The sequence below is a fragment of the Jaculus jaculus genome, chromosome 10, assembly GCF_020740685.1.
Source record: "Jaculus jaculus isolate mJacJac1 chromosome 10, mJacJac1.mat.Y.cur, whole genome shotgun sequence".
NCBI classification, from domain to species: domain Eukaryota; kingdom Metazoa; phylum Chordata; class Mammalia; order Rodentia; family Dipodidae; genus Jaculus; species Jaculus jaculus.
In genome coordinates this window covers 32,985,821-33,007,838 of record NC_059111.1, presented here as the reverse complement: position 1 = coordinate 33,007,838, position 22,018 = coordinate 32,985,821, and the positions used below count along the sequence as shown (strand labels likewise).

The 22,018-nt window shown below is 37.2% G+C and overlaps 1 protein-coding gene across 5 annotated transcripts in view; it reads left to right on the top strand.

The window, feature by feature from the left end:
* Positions 1-22,018, top strand: part of Ttk (TTK protein kinase) — a 47,818-nt gene that overhangs the window by 7,083 nt on the left and 18,717 nt on the right. For all 5 annotated transcript variants that reach the window (XM_045160948.1, XM_045160949.1, XM_045160952.1 and 2 more), the window contains exons 5-11: positions 8,946-9,089; positions 9,974-10,088; positions 10,213-10,285; positions 10,376-10,470; positions 12,462-12,549; positions 13,889-14,009; positions 18,183-18,331. In XM_045160948.1, the coding sequence (XP_045016883.1) occupies positions 8,946-9,089; positions 9,974-10,088; positions 10,213-10,285; positions 10,376-10,470; positions 12,462-12,549; positions 13,889-14,009; positions 18,183-18,331 (785 nt within the window). The remainder of the gene's footprint in view (positions 1-8,945; positions 9,090-9,973; positions 10,089-10,212; positions 10,286-10,375; positions 10,471-12,461; positions 12,550-13,888; positions 14,010-18,182; positions 18,332-22,018) is intronic.

Sequence of the window (22,018 nt, the reverse complement as noted above, 5' to 3'; positions counted from 1 at the left end):
CACATGATATAGTTATACTGCATAGAAATCACTAGGAATCAAGTTTATATTTAGGGGTTGGTGTAGATAAGTCTAACAGCAGATGGTTAATTTTTATCATTTTATTAATACAAATCCTTCTGATGAAAGACTTCTTTAGCAAAAGTTTCCAATCTTCCCTTGATGTTTAAATGTTACTATGAATACTTATAGGAAATAGTTACTCTTAGGATGACTAGCATCTAATGTCGTTTAGCTATTTCTTTCATTTGGTTTTTTGAAGTATGGTCTTACTTCTGCCCATGCTGACCTGGAATTCACTATGTAGTCTCAGGCTAGTCCCAAACTCACAGTGCTCCTCCTGTCTCTGCCTCCCAAGTCCTGGGATTAAAGGCCTGCATATCAACAAGCCCTGCCCTTAGTTTAACTATTTTTTAAAAATATAAATATAAATATATTTAAGTCATACATATATATATATATATATACACACACACACACATACATATACATATATATTTTTTTTACAACTTCTATACTAATAGACAACAAACCATGGTCTTTCCCTACCCTCTCCTCCCCCACTTTCTCATTCATAACTCTGCTCTCTGTCATATCTCCTCTCTTTCTCCATTAGTCTCTCTTTTAATTTGATGTCATTATCTTTTTATCTCATGAGGGTCTTGTGTGGGTATTGCTAGTCATTTCTAGGTCTTGGATATCAAGGGCAAATTCTGTCTGGACAGTTGTATGTAACGAGTGGCTCTTACATTCTTCCTTTGGCTCTTACATTCTTTCTACCACCTCTTCCGCAATGGACCCTGAGCTTTGGAACGTGTGAGATGTATCAAGGTTGGACACTTTTAGGTCATCCCAGTGATCATCACCATCTGAAAAGAGAAGCTTCTCTAACCAGAAGTGAGACTATTATTAATAAATTGAGTATGAGCATTATGTGTGGTGCTTACAGGACAATTTGATGAGAGTAATATATGCATTTATCCAGACAAGAGCTGGCTTTATACCCCTAAGGCTCATAACCTCCTCTGCCATAGACTTTTGATTAGGTTTTCAGTACCAGGCATGTATTCCCTCCCATAGAGCGGGCCTTAGGTCCAATTAGAGAGCAGTTGGTTTCCCCCAGAGAAGACATGCTACTATTGCACTCATTCAGTCATTTGGCCTGTCTGTCCAAACTTGAGGCTTCCAGTGTCCACTGTTTTCACCACTGATAAGTTCCATCTCCTATAAGACTGCATACAGTGCAGCTTTTTCCACCTTTAAGTTGGCTGGTCTACTGGGAGAAGGTTTTCTGCTCAGCACCAACTTCATTTCTCAGTGAGTTTGCCTCTCAGGCATGTGAAGTCTTCAGCAATAGGGTCTTACCATCTCTTTCTCATGGGAAGCCAAGGGTCTTGGCAATAGCCTATAATTTTCTGGAGGCAACAGGGACCTTGCTGGCCAACAATTCACTGGAAGGTATCCCATCCCAGGCACTAAAAATTTTTTACTAACAATCTATGGCTTTTGTATGTGCCATTATTTAAGAAAGTATGTTTTCATATGTCTTATTCAGAATATCTTAAGTTTTGATTGACCCTTCCCTCCCATCTTTCTTTTATACAATCTCTTCCCTTGACCTCGCTTAGGCCTCTCCCCTCCCTGTAATCTGTTCTACTTACATTCATACAATACCATCTTCTTAAGACCTATCCTCTCCTCCCTCTCTTATAGCCTTTTTCTAGCTTTTGGGCTTCTGTTACAGATTTTTGTTTCCAGATCACACACAAGTCTATACATTTGTATCTAGAATCCACATATAAGAGAGAACATGTGGCATTTGGCTTTCTGGGCCTTAGTTACCTCACTTTTTATATCCTTTCCAGATTCAACTATTTCCTTGCATATTTCATAATTTCATTTTTCTTTACCACTGAATAGAATTCCATTGTGTAGATATACTACATCTTTATTATCCATTCATCTGTGAATGGACATCTAGGCTGGTTCCATTTCCTAGCAATTGTGAACAGAGTAGCAATAAACATATCTCTACAGTAGTGAGAAGAGTCATTAGGATATATGCTTAAGAGTGCTATAGCTGGATTATATGGCAAATCTATTTTTAGCTGTCTCAAGAACCTCCACACTGATTTTCACAATGGCTGTACCAAATTACATTCCCACCAACAGTGTAGAAGGGTTCCCCTTTTACCACATTCTTTTTTTTTTTTAATTTTTTTGTTCATTTTTTTAATTTATTTATTTGAGAGCGACAGACACAGAGAGAAAGACAGATAGAGGGAGAGAGAGAGAGAATGGGCACGCCAGGGCTTCCAGCCACTGCAAACGAACTCCAGACGCTTGTGCCCTCTTGTGCATCTGGCTAACGTGGGACCTGGGGAACTGAGCCTCGAACCGGGGTCCATAGGCTTCACAGGTGAGCACTTAACCGCTAAGCCATCTCTCCAGCCCCCCTTTTACCACATTCTTGCCAACTTTTATTGTCATTTGTTTTCGTGATGGAAGCCATTCTGATGGGCGAGAGATGGAATCTCAAAGTTGTTTTAATTTGCATTTCCCTGATGGCTAAGGAACACTTTTTTAGATATTTATATGCCATCTGTATTTCTTCCAGTAAAAACTTTCTATTTCGTTCCATAGCCCATTTTTTGATTGGGTTTGGTTTCTTCGTGTTCTATTTTTTGAGTTCTTTGTATATTCTGGATATTAATCCTCTGTCAGATGTATAGCTGGCAAAGATTTTCTCCCATTCTGCAGCTTGTCTCTTTGCTCTATTCACAGTGTCCTTTACTGTACAAAAGTTTTGTAATTTCATGAGATCCCAGTAGTTGGTTAGTGGTTTTATTTTCTGCGCAATTGGGGTTACATTTAGAAAGTCATTACCTATGCCAATATGTTGAAAGGTTTCCCCTACCTTTTCCTCTAGCAATTCCAGAGTTTTAGGTCTGATATTAAGGTCCCTGATCCACCATTTGTTTCTTGTGCATAGAGAAAAGCAAGGATCTATTTTCATCTTTGTACATATAGATATCAAGTTTTCCCAGCACCACTTGTTGAAGAGGCTGTCTTTTCTCCAATGATTATTTTTGGCATTTTTGTCAAAAATCAGATGGCTATAGCTGCCTGTCTGGGTCCTCTATTCTGTTTCATTGATCTACATGTCTGTCTTCGTGCCAATACCATGCTGTTTTTGTTACCATGGCTTTGTAATACAGCTTAAAATCGGATATGATGATACCACCAACCTTTTTTTTGTTGCTCAAAATTGTTTTGGCTATTTGAGGTTCTTAGTGCTTCCAAATGAATTTTAAGATTGTTTTTTCTATTCCTGGGAAGAATGTCATTGGAATTTTAATGGGGATTATATTAAATATATAGATTGTGTAGATTGCTTTTTCTAATATTGATATTTTCACAATATTAATTCTTCCAATCCAAGAACATGGGATATCTTTTCATTTCCTTGGGTCTTCTGTAATTTCTTGCTTGAGTATTTTAAAGTTCTCATTGTAGAGCTCCTTTACTTCCTTAGTTAAGTTTATTCCAAGGCGCTTTATTTACTTATTTGTTTATTTGAGGCAATTGTATTGTGAATGGGAGAGATTCCCTGATTTCATTCTCTGCATGTTTGTTGTTAGTATATAGGGAAGCTACTGATTTCTGTGTATGTGTTTTGTATCCTGCTACATAGCTAAAAGTGTTTATCAGCTCTAACAGTTTGCTGGTAGAGTTTTTAGGGTCTTTTATATTTAGAATCATATCGTCTGCAAATAGTGATAATTTAATCTCTTCCTTTCCAATTTGTATCCCTTTTATGAGTGTCTCTTGCCTTAATGCTATAGCTAAGACTTCCAGTACTATATTAAATAAAAGTGGGGACAGTGGACACCCTTGTTTTGTTCCTGAATTTAGTGGAAAAGCTTTGAGTTTTTCACCATTTAGAATTAAGTTGGCTTTAGGTTTGTCATAAATAGCTTTTATTATGTTGAGATATGTTCCTTCTAGTCCCAGTTTCTGTAATACTTTTACAATGAAAGGATGTTGGATTTTGTCAAATGCATTTTCGGCATCTATTGAGATGATCATGTGATTTTTTTTTTTTTCCTTCAGACCATTTATATGATATTACATTTATTGATTTGCGTTTGTTGAACCATCCCTGCATCCTTAGGATAAAGCCAACTTGGTCAGGGTGAATAATCTTTTTGATATATTCATGTATTCTGTTTGCCAGTTTTGTTCAGAATTTCTACATGTATGTTCATCAGGGAGATTGGTTTATGATTTTCTTTTTTTGTTCTGTCTTTGCCTGGTTTTGGTATGAGGGTGATGCTGGCTTCATAGAAGGAGTTTGGTTGAACTCCTTCCTTTTCTATTTTATGGAAATGTTTGAGAAGCATTGATGTTAGTTCTTCCATGAAGGTCTGGTGAAATTCACCAGTGAATCTATTTGGGCCTGGGCTTTTTTTAGTTGCGAGACTTTTTATAACTGCTTGGATCTCTGTACTTGTAGGTCTATTTAAATGGTTATCTCATCTTTATTTAATTTTGGTAGATCATATGAGTCAAGGAAATCGTCCATTTCTTTCAGATTTTGAAACTTAGAGGCATATATATTCTTTTTGTAAAATATTTTTGTTGCTTATTTTTATTTATTTGAGAGCGACAGACAGAGAAAGAGGCAGAGAGAGGAGAATGGGCACGCCAGGGCCTCCAGCCACTGCAAACGAACTCCAGACATGTGCATCCCCTTGTGCATCTTGCTAACGTGGGTCCTGGGGAATCAATCCTCAAACCGGGGTCCTTAGGCTTCGCAGGCAAGCGCTTAACCCCTAAGCCATCTCTCCAGCCTGGCATATATATTCTTAAAGTATGTCCTTAGAATTGTCTGAATTTTTTGGTATCTGTTGTAATAGTGCCTTTTTCATCTCTAATTTTATTAATTTTTGAATTTTTTGGTATCTCTTGTAATAGTTCCTTTTCATCTCTAATTTTATTAATTTTTGTCTGTTCTCTCTTCTGGTCAAATTTGCTAAGGGTTTATCAATCTTGTTTATCATTTCAAAGAACCAACTTTTTGTTTCATTGATTCTTTGGATTTTTTTTTTCTATTTCATTTTCTATTTCATTAATTTCTGTCCTAATCTTTATGATTTCTTCTTGTCTACTGCTTTTTGGTTTGCCTTGTTCTTATTCCAAGGCCTTAAGGTGGAGCATTAAATTGTTTGTTTGTAGACTCTCTAATTTCTTAATATAGGTACTTAGAGCTATAAATGTCCTTCGTAGAACTGCCTTCATTGTGTCCCAAAGGTTTTGGTATGTTGTATTATCATCATCATTAGTTTCTATGAATTTATTGATTTCCTTTTTGATTTCTTTGATGATTCATTGATCATTCAATAGTGTGCTGTTTACTCTCTATGACTTTCTGTATACTCTGTAGCTTTTCTAGTTGATGATTTGCAGTTTAATTCCATTGTGGTCAGATAGAATACAAGGGATTATTTCAATTTTCCTGTATTTGTGGAGATTTGTTTTGTGTCCTAATATATGGTCTGTTTTAGAGAATGTTCCATGTACTGCTGAGAAAAATGTATATTCTGCAGCATTTGGATGGAATGTTCTGTAGATAACTGTTAGGTCCATTTGTTCCATGACATCATTTAATTCAGATGTCTCTCTGTTCATTTTTTGCCAGGATGACCTGTCAATTGGTGAGAGTGGGGTATTGAAGTCTCCCACTACAATTGTGTTTGATGTTATCTGTGACTTTAAGACTAATAGTGTTTGTTTGATGAAACTGGGGGCCCCCATGTTAGGTGCATATATGTTTAGGATTATAATGTCCTCCTGCTGGAGTGTTCCTTTAATCAGTATAAAATGACCTTCTTTATCTTTCCTCACTAATGTGGGCTTGAAGTCTATCCTGTCAGATATTAGGATAGTAACCCCTGCTTGTTTCCTAGGCCTGTTTGCTTTCACCCTAAGGAGGGGTCTATCTTTTATTGAGAGATGAGTTTCCTGGAGGCAACAAATGGCACTATCCTGCCGTTTAATCCAGTTTGCAAGGCTGTGTCTTGGATGGTGCAATGAGGCCATTGATACTAAGAGTTATTATTGAAAGGCATGCATTTATTGTCCCCATTCTTCTTATTTTGTAGTGTTTCCTGTTTTCCCTTTACTCGTTTGTTTAAACTGTTATTTGAGTGTGGTTTATTTTTTTTCTATTTCCTCCTGTGTGTGTTTTGCTTTCTCTTCAGCATTAAGAATTCCTTCAAGTATTTTCTGTAGATCTGGTTTAGTTGTCATAAATTTCTTTAGCCTTTTTTTGTTTCTCCATCTGTTTGGATAGATAGCCTTGCAGGATAAAGTAATCTTGGTTGACAGTTGTTATCTTTCAGAAATTGGAATACATCATTCCAAGCCCTTCTGGCTTTTAATGTTTGTATTGAGTAATCTGCAGTTACTCTGATGAGCTTGCCTTTGTAGGTGACTTGCTTTTTCTCTTTAACTGCTTTCAATATATTTTCTTTGCTTTGTATGTTTAGTAGTTTAATAATAACATGGTGAGGAGAGGTTCTTTTCAGATTTTGTCTGTTTGGTGTTCTAAAAGCTTCTTGTATCTGCATTGGCATTTCTTTCCCAATTTGGGGAAAGTTTTCTTCTATAATTTTGTTGAAACCACCTACTAAGCCTCTGGATTGAAATTCTTCTCCTTCTGTTATACCCTGAATTCTTATGTTTGATCTTTGTATAGCGTCCCGGTTATCTTGAAATTCCCATTCATACCTTGCTATTAGCTTGTCTTTCTCTTTGTTGAACAGTATTAGATCTGCCACCTGGTCTTCTAGTTTAGATATTCTGTTCTCTCCTTCATTGATTTTGCTGGTGAATCTTTCCAAAGAGTTTTTTATTTCATTGTTGGTATTCTTCAGAGCCAGGAATTCATCCTGGTTTTTCTTCAGTATTTCTACTTGCTTACTCATGTCTTGTAATGAGTTCTTTATTTCATTAAGCTGGTTTCCTGCGTTCTCTTTCAGAGGTTTGTTTTCTTTCTTAATTCCTTTGTTTTCTTCTTTGATTCCCTTCTTTTCTTCTCTGATTTCTTTGAGCATAGATACCATCATTTTCTTGAATTATTTGTCAGGCTTTTCATCTAAAACAGTCTCATTGTTGATCATTTCTGATGTATTTATAGTTTTTTTGGGGGGGACTGTATTGTCTTGATTCTTTGAATTTCTTTTATTATATTGTAGCGACTTTTGCATCCTAAATTGATTTGATGTTTGTGTTTTCTACTTATCTGCAGTGTTCCCAGGTGTGGTAATCCACCTCTGTATATACCCTCAGATTATGAGTTCAAGGTGCCATGTGTAGCTCTTGTCCCCCAGTCAAGCTACAGACGTAATCCTAGGTGTTGAGTTTGCTTGCTAAGCAAGTATTCTAGTGGATTGGGTAGAATAATTTACTGGCAAATTTTAAACTTCAACCGAGTTACATATGCAGTCAATAAAAACCAGCATAAAGTATGCAATTGTAGGGATTAAAACAAAGAGATAGTCTTATAAGGCCAAAATCCCTAGGGAAGTATATTGTTCTACAACCTTAATCTTGTCAGCTGGAAGGCAGACATTTCTGTTCTGAATTGGGATGCAGGTCAACTTGGATCTGGATCAGACCCTGCCCCTAATAATGATGGAAGCAAAAAATAAAGACCCTATATATATGAAAGCACCAGAGGCAATAATATTCAACCCACAAATGCAGGTTATTTGAAAATGGTAAAGCCAACCAAGAATATCCACCCCATATCCTGCCCTGACAAGAAAAGAGAGACTAGTTCTTACAGGCCTGTATCCGTGTTTTTTGTTTTGTTTTGTTTTGTTTTGTTTTTGTCAGTCAGCCTCATTACCTTTTGGGGTGGCTTCCAATCTCACCAATGCTGAGTGCCCTCCTCGACCCCTACGTGTTGTGCAACTGAATCTGATCAGCTCTGCTGGCTGCACTGCCACTGGGGGGCTGAATGCTGGAGGTTCACAGTTCTGATGGTGGGTGATGGATGAGAAAGTTCAGACTTCTGGAGTTGCTGGCACTTTCTGTAGCTCTTAAGTTGATCTTAGCTGGGTTTCCTTCAGATTTCCTAACTTTTCAAGAAGGCTGATGGAGTTGAAAAATCTGTTGCTTGGTCTCTGCTGCTGCTTCCGCCTGGCGGGACTGCACTGGCCAGGAGCATGGGTGGGGAGAGGGCGTGAGAGCCTCATAGCGACTCTGGCCTTTTCCTACTTTCTGGTGTATCTTGGTCTCTCCTGTTTCTCTGCTGTGTCAAAGAATAACCTATACTCCTTCACTTTTCAGAAGAAGAGTGTATTTTGCTGGGGTTTTGCTTCAATCCCTCCAGAGGCTGGTTTGGCATGGCTCCTCTGCTGCCATCTTACCCGGAAGTCAGTTTAGCTATTTTTGAGTGCTGTCTGGCCTTTGCTTTCTCTGTTTTACTTCCTTGTTAAACTTATCTTATTTCTAAAAATTGACTAGTGATAAACTAATACCCAATTACATCAATTACACATTGCATAATGAAACAATAGGAATTGTTAAAGGGGCTGGAGAGAGATGGCTTAGCAGTTAAGGCACTTGTCTAAAAAGCCTATGGACCCAGGTTCGATTACCCAGAACCCACATAAGCTGGATGACATGGTGGCACATGCATCTAGAATTTGTTTGCAGTGGCTAGAGGCCCTGGCATGGCCATTCTCTCTCTTTCTCAAATAAATAAAGAATGGTTATAAAAGAGTTGATAACATGGAGTGAGAAATGGCTTATTTATTTATGCAATAATATACATAAGTCTTCTAAATTTTTTACTAGGTCCTTACAAATAAATAACTGGGGATGGTGAGTGAAGGGTATTACATAAGGTAACAATTATTGTTCCTCTCTGTTAGGCAATTTCAAGAAAAGTAAGCAACTTCTTCATAAAGCTGTAGAAAGCGGAGCAGTACCACTAGAGATGCTGGAAATTGCCCTCTGTAACTTAAGCCTCCAAAAGAAGCAGCTGCTTTCAGAGGAAGACAAGAAAAGTTTATCAGGTGACTTAATGTGTGCTTATATTTTCTGCAGTGGTACAAATATGGATTAAGATTAAAATTTTAGAGAGAAATGTCATTTAGGCAAACTATTTAAAAATCTAAGGAAATTGGCAGATAGTTGAAAAGAGGGAAGACTTTTATAAGTAAAATATCTTAACTACCTTGCTGAAAGTTAATTAATTCTTTATAAAACTTCCATTGATAACATTAAAAACAACTTGATCAGGGCTGGAGAAATGGCTTAGCAGTTAAGCGCTTGCCTGTGAAGCCTAAGGAACCCAGTTCGAGGCTCAATTCCCCAGGACCCACGTTAGCCAGATGCATAGGGGGGCGAACGCCTCTGGAGTTCGTTTGCAGTGGCTGGAGGCCCTGCCACGCCCATTCTCTCGGTCTCTGCCTCTTTCTCTCTGTCGGTCTCAAATAAATAAATAAAAACTTTTAAAAACAACTTGATCATAGCAAGAAAATGACTTTTGTCTTTTTGGAAATGTGCTTTTACCTCAGGGAGACAGAGAATTTGAAGAGGTACTTAGAAATAATTACCTTGATAACATCTTTATGTTTGTGTAACCTTAATTACTATAAGTTAACTCTATAAATATTTTTAAATTATTTATTTGCATTGAGAGAGACAGGCAAGACAGTGGGCACACTAGGGCCTCTTGCAACAACAAATGAACTCCAAATGCATGTGCCACTTTGGACATCTTGCTTTACATGGATACTGGGGAATTGAACCTGGACCATCAGGCGTTGCAGGCAGTTGCCTTTAATTGTTGAGCTGAGCCATCTCTCCAGCCCTAAATCTTTTTATTTGTATGATTACTCTTCGTGTATGCTCCTGTGTTCTTGCAAATTTAACCACAATTTTGAAACTTTGGCAGCATCTACAACACTAGCAGCCCAGGAATCATTCTCCAGTTCACTTGGACATTTACAAAACAGAAATATGAGTTGTGACTCCAGGGGACAGGCTGCTAAGGCCAGGTTGTTGTATGGGTAAGAAAACTAAGTTATATCTTTGCATGCTCATCATGTCTACACCTATGTAGATATTTTCATACAAATGTAACAATGTTTAGCAGTAAGGTTGATGCATATTAATATTATTCTTTCTGTTTAGAGAGAATATGCCACCACAAGATGCAGAAATAAGTCATCGGAACCCCATAAAACAGACAAGCAAAACCAAACGGGTAAGTTATTTTCAACCTGCTTATAAAGGCTATGGTGGTGAGGTGTTTGTATGTCTCAGTTAGTGACTTAATGTTTCAAACCATTTCCAGTCATGCCCCTTTGGAAGAGTCCCAGTTAACCTTCTCAATAGCCCAGACTGTCACATGAAGACGGATGGTTCAGCTCTGCCAAATTATACAAAAAGGTAAGAGTTTTAGCTTTCTAAATGCTGATGTTGAAATATTGATGGCAGAATATCTTACTCTTGTACTGAATAATAGTAATTATGTTTAAGTTTTTAATGTTCTTTGCAATACTAGGGATTAAGGCTAGGGCTTTATACATGCTGGTCAAGCACTTGAACCACTGGGATACATCCACAGCCTTATTCTTCCTTTACTTTTGAGGCAGGATCTCACTAATTTTCCCAGCCTGGCCTTGAACTCTGCAGCCCATCCAGTCCTTGAACCTGAACCTGCCATCCTCCTTGCCTCCTGGAATACAGGTTTGTGCCACCAAACTTGGCACAATTAAAAAAAAATGTTTTTGTTTTTTTTTTTCTTTTTTGTATTAGAAAGTACTAAATTTCTTTTTCTTTTTTTTTTTTTTTTTTGTTCTTTAAGAGATAAAGTCTCAATATGTAACCCAGGATAGCCAGGACTAGTGATCCTTCTGCCTCAGCCTTCTAAATGTTTGAATTACATATGTATGCCACCATGCCTGGCCAGTTACTGAGTTTCTAAATGTCAGAAACAAAGAATAGTGAAAATGACCTTTTTCAATTTCTCACTCGTCAAAAATCCTCATTAAGGAAACTTTAAAAATTGGGAAATATATCAGAAAGCTATTAAATCAACATGAAGTCTAAAAAGCTGTGAATATTCTTTGAGTTAAAGGTCCGGATGTTTGAGCATTTCTTACTCATGGATAGTCTCTGGTAGAATTCTGTTCCTAGTGAGAGAAGAAAGAAAGGAAACACTAAGTTAATTAGCTGCTGGGTGAGGTGATGAATGCCTGTAGTCCCCAGGTAGGGTGGCTGAGCCAGGAATATCTCTTGAGCCCAGAGGTTTGAGGCATGCCTGGACAACATAGCAAATGCCCATCTCTTTAAAAGTAAAAAAAAATATGTGTATGTGTGTATGACAGGTTCAGTAGCTAATATACTTCCTCTCTTAATTTGGATGCTTATTTCCTCATAGAAACATGGGTATATGTCAGGTACATGCCTGTATCCCGTACTTGGGAGGCTGAGGCAGGAATACTCTGGGTTCCAGGGTAGCCTGGATTCTTCCAAAACTGTCTTTAAAAAAAAAAAAAAAAAAAAGAATTGTTAATAGAGTATTCTAGCTTAGCCAAAGAAAATTTTTCTCATTTGCTAATTAAGTTGAGAAACAATGCTTACTGTTTGTAGTTGATGTCTTCATTAAGTGAGGTGCTATTATATTTTGGCTTTAAGTATTAGTAATTCTAAAGGTATTTTGTTATATTTACTTAAGCTCCATATTATTATGGTAATCATTTCATCTTGTTCCTCCATTTCAGTTCATTTCAAATGTCTACTTAAGCATAAAAGAAACTTTCTTTCACTTCCCCCAAATTAAAAATCAAACAAAAACTAATCTTCCCACCCAATCTCCAGCTACACTGTTATGTCTGTTATAGTAGACTGTTGGTTAGAAATGGATGCTCACAAAACAGATCATTCCATGATTCTTATCCTTAATCTGTATAGTCTTAAATGTGTTCACCATGCTCGAGGCAGAGTGTCCCTTGTTGGTTTTGCTGCTGCATGTGTGGCAGTCTAGCTGGCCCATGAGCTCCTGTATTCCGGCTCTGCCTGCCATTGTCATAGGCACATTGGGATTCCAGAAAGGTGTACCTCTTTGTATCCGGGTGCTGGGGAAATGAACTTGGGCCACCTGGTTTGTAACCAAGTGCCTTTGACCACTGAGCAATCTCCCCTGCCTCCTCAAATCATGTTGCTTTAAAGAATGCCTTTTTAAAGAGATGTTTCCAATTCAAAGTGCGTGTGTGTAAATATTTATGATACATTTATTTGTAGATATTTTGCATGTGTGTGTGTGTGTGTGTGTGTGTGTGTGTGTGTGTGTATGCAAAAGTATATTTAAAATCTAACTTTAAAATGATTGAAGAAGAAGTAATGTTAACTATTCCATTTTGTTTCATGTGTAACAGACAGATATCTGGATCAGAATGCCGAGAGTTGATTGCACCTGGATCTAAACCAAGTGGAAATGATTTCTATGAATTGAGGGGTTTAAAGGTATTTCCGTCTTAAGTCTGTATTTGAAGCAGAGGTTCCTGGCCTGGGGTTTATAGAGCTTCTTCTGGGGAAAGAATCTAGGATTTTTATATTGCCAACAGTGTTAGTGAAACCACTACAGATCTGAGACCAACTAGGAGGTGGTACAGAAGTTCTAGACTATTCTCCAAAAGTAAGGTAGTAGAGCAATGTCAACTATCTCTTTCAAGCATGAGGTATGTTTGTCAGGCATATGTTTAAGTGGTTTAGTATCCTGTGTTTGGAAATAGCTGTGGAAGCTGTTATCCTTGGGTTTTGTTTCTTGGTGTGTTTAATCATTTGATTCTGGTAAGGTACCTTAGACAATATCCAGACTATTTAGGTGGAGGTGAGTACATAGACCCAACTTTGGTTAACTTTACACTGAAAGTGGTTTTAGTTCCCAATGCACTGTGACTTAGGGGTTCTAGTATTAGTAAGCTTCACTTACACCGCTAGCACTAGGGGTGTGACTTTGCACTTTCCTAACTTTGTGATCTCTCTAACTTTGTGATCTCTCTCTGTCTCATGATCTGTGCTGTTTTCTCTAATCTTAGAGACTAGTGCTTAGTTGCACCAAAAGAGTATTCTCTGTGCTAACATTATTCAGGTATTAATTTTTATAAATACTGTTATTTTGGGTAATAAAATTTAATCAGAATAGGAATTTAACGCAGTGGTAGACCACTTGGCTACATGTGCAAGGCTCTGGGTTCATTCCCCAGCACTGCAAAACAAAATAAACAAACAAAAAACAGCAAAGTACAATTATGTAAACAAAATCCTTAAATTTTGTCTTGTCATTAGGCCTATTCTGTACTGGATTCTAATTTTGTAACTGTCCTAAGTAAAATATATGATAACAATGGAGTAATACACTCATTAGAGGTAGATTCACCACATTAGTGGTCATGACCCTTCCCGTTCTTTTCAGCTAATGTTTTCTGGGAGTTTGTGAGCATACTTGTAAGTAGAAGATATATTTTTTGTTTTTTTCAAGGTAGGGTCTCACTCTAGCTCAGGCTGACCTGGAATTCACTATGGAGTCTCAGGGTGGCCTTGAACTCATGGCAATCCTCCTACCTCTGCCTCCCGAGTGCTGGGATTAAAGGAGTGCACCACCATGCCTGACTCTAGAGATAATTTTTAAACACAATGAAACCTAATTCTTTCTATGCTAGCAGTTTTTTTTTAAAGGGGGAAAATAATTTTGTTAGTCTTTTCACATAGATACAATGTTATGGTTTGAATAATACAAATTAGTACTACTATTGCTGCTTACAGAACTTTTATTCAAAATCTTTCGATACTTTTCATGTAGCATCTTCAAAATATACATTCCATGGAATCTCTGGTGTCTGATGAGAAGAGTTCTGAACCTAATACTGATTCAGTAACCTTGAAGAATAAAACTGAACCAAGTTTCCTAACTAAATTAGAAGGTAAGAGTAACTGAATCTTATACTTGTTTCTTTTTTATTTTCAAACAAATGCTTTAAAAAATTATTCATTCATTTAATTAATTAATTAATTTATTTATTTGAGAAAGAGAGAATGGGCATGCCAGGGCCTCCAGCCACTGCAAACAAACTCCAGATGCATCTGCCTCCTTGTGCATCTGGCTTATATGGGTCCTGGAGAATCGAACGGGGATCCTTTGGCTTTGCAGGCAAGCACCTTAACTGCTAAGCCATCTATCTCTCCAGCCCATACTTGTTTCTTTAATAAGAAGGCCAGGTTGTATTTTGAGAAAGCAGATGAGTTATATAAGAATTGTGATGTGAGTCTCTCCTACTTTACATTTTAATTCCTTTTTCTAGAATACATGAAAAAAAAAATACTGAATCCTGTAGCAAATGAAGTCATTTGTCAAAAAGACATAAAAAAAGAGAAAAGGGAAAATCTACTAAGTTTCTCTTTCCAGTTGGCATGAGAGCTCTTTTGTGCAAAGAGCCCAAAAGCAGTTTCTTTATGACAGTCTACATTTTCATCTCTTCTCAGACTTCAAATTCTACTACATGGTCACAAGAACATTTAGGATAGCATTCTAAGGAGACTCCAATCCAATGTGTATGTATACTCACACATAACATGACACCATATCGCAACATAACAACATGATGTGACAGTGCTGAGTAAAATGTAAAAATTGTGAGAGCCTTGTAAGTAAAATACAGCAAGAATTCAAGAGGGACAATTTTAAGGACATAATTTGAGTTTAGGAAAATGAGGACATATTTTGTGGAAGAGAAAATTTTAAGAGCCATTAGGATTTAAGTGGGAGCAGCCACAGTAATTATGTTGTTTCAGGTGGAAGGCATGTAGCTTATACCAAAAAAAAAAAAAAAGCAAAAACAAGGAACTAACAGTACAGAAGCAGTAAATAAGACTAGGTACATTTTGAGTGGCAGGCTAAAACTGTATCTTTTAAAACTCAAAAAAGAAAAAGGCAGCTGCTAGATGTGCACAGGCCTTTGATCCCTATTTATTGACAACTTCATAAATATAGATAATATACCATGATCATAATCCCCTTTCACCACCCTCCCTTTTCCAAATTTATTTATTTATTTTCAAGCAGAGACAAAGAAAATGGGTACACCAGGGCCTCCAGCAGCTACAAATGAACTCCAGAGGCATGTGCCACTTTGTACATCTGGCTTTACATGGGAACTGGGGAACTGAACCTGAGTTCTTAGGCTTCAGAGGCATGCACCTTTATCACTAAGCCATCTGTCCAGCCTATCAATGTCCATTATTTTAAGAAATAGAAATTTGAAGAAAACCGGGTTTGGTGGTGCATGCCTTCAATCCCAGCACTTAAGAGGCAGAGGTAGGTGGATTGCTGTGAGTTTGAGGCCATCCTGAGACTACATAGTGAATTCCAGATCAGCCTGGGCTAGAGCAAGACCCTACCTTGAAAAACCAAAACAAAGAAAAAGAGAGACACAGCGAAATATGAGATGTAAGTGAACCTATAAGGACACTAATTGATATATACTTATGGATCTTAGACATGCTGACATAGTTAAATTTACAAAGTAATTCTAGTTCTTTTCCTGCATATTGTTCAGGGTTTTGTTGTTGTTTTTGTTTGAGACAGGGTCTTGTTTTATAGCTGAGGCTGCCCTGGAACTTGTTGTGTAGCCCAGGATGGCTACAAATTCATGGTCCTCCTATTCCTGGTCCTCCTGCCTCAGCCTTCCTGAGTGTTAGGATTGCAGGCATGTGCCCCACACCTAGCCTCTTTGGGTTTTTATACGTCAACAATCTTGTTGTTTGAAAATATAAATGTAAATATAAATATAAAAGTATAAATTTTTCTTCAAAATTCTTTCCAATTTTCTTTGTCTTTTTGCATCTTTTAAGGCCTTCAGTGTAATGATAAGTAGAAAGTGTAATGGTTGAATTTCTTGCCTCATTTATTATTTTTGTTGTTTTTGTTTATTTATTTATTTATTTCAGAGTGACAGACACCGAGAGAAAGAGGCAGATATATATATATATATATATATATATATATATATATATATATATATGAGATACATACATACATACATACATAATATATATACATATGAGAGAAGAAAGAAAGAAAGAAAGAAAGAAAGAAGGAAAGAAAGGAGGGAAGAAAGGAGGGAAGAAAGAAAGAAAGGAAAAGGAAAGGAAAGGAAAGGAAAAGGAAAAGGAAAAGGAAAAGGAAAAGGAAAAGGAAAAGGAAAGAATATGGGCATGGCAGGGCCTCCAGCCACAGTAAAAGAACTCCAGACGTGTGTGTCCCCTTGTGCATCTGGCTAACGTGGGTCCTGGGGAATTGAGCCTTAGGCTTCACAGGCAAGCGTTCATTTGCTAAGCCATCTCTCCAGCCCCTCATTTATTATTATTTTTTTTAATTTAATTTATTAGTTTTCTTTTCAGTAAATACAGGCAGTTTGGTACCATTATTTAGGCTCATCTGTGATCTACCCCCTCCCATTAGACCCTCCTTGTTATTGAAAATGGGCCGTGCATTGTGGAGTTAGCCCCCAGTTATTAGTATGATAAATGTCATTTATTATTTTTAAGGACAAGTTTTCATGGTTCTACCCTTTGAATGATAGCTGCTATAGAAGTTTTAGTTACTCTTTGTCAAAGTGAGGGAGTAATGCTCTAGACCTAGATTATACTAGTTTTTTTCTTTTTGCAATTGGGTATTAAATTTCATCAAATGTCTTTTGTCTATTGAGTGAACATGTACTTTTCTTTTCCTATTTAGTTATGGCAAGTTACACTTTTAGGAATGATTGCAATTTCAGTATAATTTATTATCTCTTGTGTTGCTCATGCTTTATCTAGAACTTTTGTGACTATAGAATTTTAGTGTTCATAAAGCATTAAATGTATTTTGTAAGGTTTTTATGTGTTTATTTGCACATGTGTATATGAGTTTAATCACACATGCACTCTAGGGTCTCTTGCCACTACAAATAAGTTGTCCATGTTTATGCAAATGAAGGCTTTATGTAGGTGGTTAGGGAATTGAACCTGGGCTGATACAATGTGGCTCATCTTACCCATCCCTATTAAATTTGCTGTTGAAGAATTTTTGTTTATAAGTCCTTAATACAGTAAATTTTCAACTAATATAAGGTAGAAATTTATGTTAAAGGTTTAAGAAAAGAACTATCTTCTCTTTATTAGTAATGCTTTATATATTTATAATATCCTATGCTTTTCAGTTACTATTTATTAAAAGCCAGAGCATTTAAATCTAGTGTTTTCTGACCAAAAAAAAAAATTTTTGCTTGTGAGAGAAAAAGGGAGCACATCAAGGTCTCTTGCCCATGCAAGTGAATTCCATTTATATACACCATTTTGTGCCATCTAAACTTTTATAACTATTTATTAAGGTGGCTGCCTTCCAGTATTATAAAATCGATTGGCTAAAGGCAAGTTCGTAGCCCTGTTTTTATTATTTATTTATTTATTTTTTTTTAATTTGAGCGAGATAGAGAATGGGTGTGCCAGGGCCTTTAGCCCCTACAAATGAACTCCAGGCGCATGTGCCACCTTGTGCATATGGCTTACGTGGGTCTTGAGCAATCAATCAGTCCTTAGGCTTTGCAGACAAGTGCCTTAACTGCTAAACCATCTCTCCAGCCCTTTTTCTTTATTTTTAAAAGCAAAATTCTCGTGTAATTTGTAACATGTTCTATTTCTTAGACTTAAGCTTTTGTTATTTTTGTCTTTTAAATGTTTTATTTATTAGAGAGACAGGGAGAAAGGGAGAGAGAGAGAGAGAGAGAATGGGTATGTCTAGCCACTGCAAACGAACTCTAGGAGCATACACTACTTTGTGCATGTGGCTTATGTGCATACTGGGGAATCAAACCTGAGTCATAAGGGTTCACAAGCAAGCATCTTAACTGCTAAGATATCTCTCTAGTCCTTGTCTTGTTTTTTCACATGAGGTCTGGCTGTGATGTACAAGTTGATTTCAAAATTGTAGGGTCAAGTGATTCTCCTACCTCAGCCTCCTGAGTATCTGAGACTCTAGGCAGATGTCACTATTCCTGACTTTAATTTTGTTATTATCAGATATTCTTGGTGCCTAATGAAAACAAATACAATTTCAGAAACTAAAGAGCACCCAGAACCAAGGATTCCAGAAAGCAAGCACAAGCAGTGGCAATCCAAGAGCAAGGCAGAGAGTGCAAACCAGAATCCTGCCGCACTCCCAAGTCAGCGGCTTGTTCCAGATGTAACCCCGAAGGTCGATAGAGAAGTAAGTTTCTTTTCCCTTAAAATACATTATTTTTGTTGCTAATACATGTCTGATGAGCACGATAAATATTTTTTGTTTAGTGCTTATTTGGCATATTTTTTGGAATATTTTATTTAAAAGACTTTTTGTTGTTAATAATACAGTAATCAGGAGTTATTGATTCAGTTGAATATATGTCAGGCTAAATTCTGTTTTCAGTAGTATTCCTGGATTGTTGGTTGACTTCTGCAGGAAATGGCAAACTAAAGCCTATGGTCCAAATATAGTTCCCTGTATAAATAAAGTTTAAAATTTTATTGGCACATGGCCACATCCATTTATTTGCTTATCTATGGCTACTTGGCACTATATCAATAGAGTTAACTGGTTGTGATGGAGACCACATAGTCTGTAAAGTCTAAAATGTTTCCCATCCATCTTTTATGGGAAACTATTCTGATCTCAGAACAAGCATGGTGTCTTCCCAAGCATTTAACAATCCTCTGTGTTTACACATCTCCCAACATGGAAAAATACTGACTCACCAGTCCATGCATTTACAGATGCTGACTGGGCATGCTCTATGGCCATTAGAGATGACTGTGATGAAGATACTAAAGGTTTTTCATTTTTATTCTTTTGTTTGTTTGTTTTCCCAGAGGAGGTGTTTCTTTTGTATTCAGTGGTTCTCACATATTTTGGTATTGAGACTCCTACACAGTTAATTACTAAGTCCATTATAAAAAGCTTTAGTTCTGTGCATTATTGTGTTTGCCTACCTGGTTAGAAAATCAGGACTTTAAACATGCTTACTGTGTGAATAATACTTACAAAAGGTATTTTCATCAACTACAGTGAGAAAAGTTTCATATATATATATATATATACACACACACATACATACATACATACATACATATATGTATTCCCCCCTCTTAAAACCAAAAGGTTTTTCAAGATAGGGTCTCATGCTAGTTCATGCTGACCTGGAATTCCCTATGTAGTGTCTGGTGGCCTTGAACTCACTGTAATCTTCCTACCTCTGCCTCCTGAGTGCTGGGATTAAAGGCATGCACCACCATGCCTGGCTGTTTTAAAATTTTTGCAAATCTTTTTGATCATTGACATAACATAAAAATGAGTTCTTGTATCTGTTTTTATGTTTAATTTGTTTAATTATTGTACGTCACATAGTCTTTAGGAAAACTCCAGTATATACTTGTAAGAAAGTAAAAGTGAAAAGAGCAAATGCTATCTGAATGTTACTGTGAAAACACTGGAACCTGCTGAAAGACTCTTGTTTCCCCTTAGATTTCCAGGGCCTCTGGTCTAGTTACTAGAGATAGATAACAGATGGTCATGGTAAGTTCTAAATTCCTGGCAGGTTGCATCATGGCTTATATTAAATAAGCACACTTGCCTTTAAAGGCTAAGGACCCAGGCTTGATTCCCCAATACCTATGTAAAGCCACATGCACAAGGTAGCATATGTGTCTGGAGTTTGTTTGCAGTGATTAGAAGTCCTGGTGCGCCCATTCTCTCTCTCCCTATCTGCCCCTCTGTCTCCGTCTCTCTCCTCTCCCTCTCCCTCTCTCTCTCTCTCTCATAAAAAAAATAAACAAGCATCACTTCTTGTTCTTTTTGGAATTTGTTCAACTGGTAGGTTGAGTAGAGCTCTGATTTCAGAATCAAAGGACTGGGAATGTAGCTCAGTGGTAGAGTGCATGATTGGCCCATATATAGCCCTAGGTTCAGTCTCTGACACTAACAGAAAAAAGGATGGCTTGTTAGGGAAATGCAAATCAAAGTCACAAACACCACTTCATGCCAATCAGGATGGCTATGATTCAAGAGACAAGTGTTGGTGAAGATCTGGAGAAATTTAAAACAATGGTGAGATTGCAAAGTGGTACAATCACTCTACAAAATACTCAGAAAGTTCCTCAGATAGGCAAGTGTAGAGTTTTCATGTGAGCTAATTCTACTCCTGGGTTTATAGGCACAAGAATTGAAAACATATATCCACACAAATATTTGTGGATATTTGTGAATATTCATAGTAGCATTTTCATAATTGCCCTTAAGTGAGGAAAAAGTCAAGTGATGAATATATATGATGCATTCATCTAATGGGATATCTATAGATAAGGCAGTGACATATTGATACATGCTACAACTAGTGGAAAGAAGCTTATTACATAGGACATATTATCACTTGCTAGGATAATAGAATAGGCAAATCCACAAAAATGGAAAGTAGATTAATGGTTGTCAGATTTGAGTACAGTGAGAAATTGGGAGTGGGTAATAGGTGTATAGACTTTCTTTTTAGGAGATGAAAATAATGTAAAGTTGGTTGTGCAAATACACAAGAAACTTGAATAGCACACTTAGAAACAAACACAACAGCACAACAGCTCATTTCTTCAGTTTCTGCTTGTCCAGCAGCCTTCTTGAAAGAAGGTTACTTTTTTCTCACACCTTTATAACTGCAAATTTCTTATTACTGTTTTCAGCCTATTTCCCAAGTGCATTCTACAGGCTTGTTTTTCTGAGGCTTCTGGAACACTCCTATTCCTACTCACCACTGTCATTTCAAAATTCTCATAACAATCCATCATTTGTTAAAGGTATTTGACTCTGGGTCACACAAAGAACAGCAGGTTCACAGTTTTTGCTGACCTACAGCTGGGCTTCCAGTTGAGTACTGTATCTTCTGGTAATCATTTTTGTTCCTCTTTCTTTACACATACTTGTGTCCTTAGTTCTTCCCTAGAAAATACCAAATGTCAACATAGCATGCTGCAATCACTGTTTCCTGTTTCCATTGTCCAATAACTTATCTCTGAAACACATACTCCTCACTAACCAGTGTATGTACGTACTTTCATGTACTAAATGAAAGTGAAAATGTACCCAAGAAAAGACATCATTAACTAACTTTAAAACTTAAGCTGGGCATTGTGGTGCATGCCTTTAATCCCAGCACTTGGGAGGCTGAGGTAGGAGAATTGCTGTAAGTTCAAGGCTAGCTTGGAACTACAGAGTGAGTTCCAGGTCAGCCTTAGCTAGAGTGAAACCCTACCTTGTAAAAATAAACAAACAGGGTTGGCGAGATGGCTTAGCAGTTAAGGCATTTGCCTGTGAAGCCTAAGGACCCAGGTTCGATTCTTCAGGTCCCACGTAAGTCAGATACATAAGTGGGCACATGCATTTGTAGTGGCTGGAAGCACTGGTGTGCCCATTCTCTCTCACACACACACTTTCACACTCTCTCTTTCTCAAGTAATAAAATATTTTTTAAAACTTAAGAAGGTGGTAGTATAGAAAGTAGAATGTATCTGTCCATTGTGGTTTTGGAAGCATAATGAGGACTAATAGGTTAAAGTTATAATAGAGAAATCAATGTAATCCATCATGTTTTCTAATAACTCAAATTGTCTGCATGGTGAAATGAACCTTAGTGGACAGAAAAGTGCTTTGTTACTTAACAGTTCCAAGAAGAACGTGGTTCTTATGTGGTCAGAATGCTGATGTGGTCAGAATGCTGTAGATCAGGGGCTGGTGCATGTTCTAGACAGGGGATTAGCAGGTTTTGTATGCTCTGGTTTCTTGTAACTTTTCAACTCTCCTTAGGGCATGAAGCCAGCCATGGATCATTTGTAAACACATAAGCATGACCATGTTCCAGTAGTATTGTCTTTATAA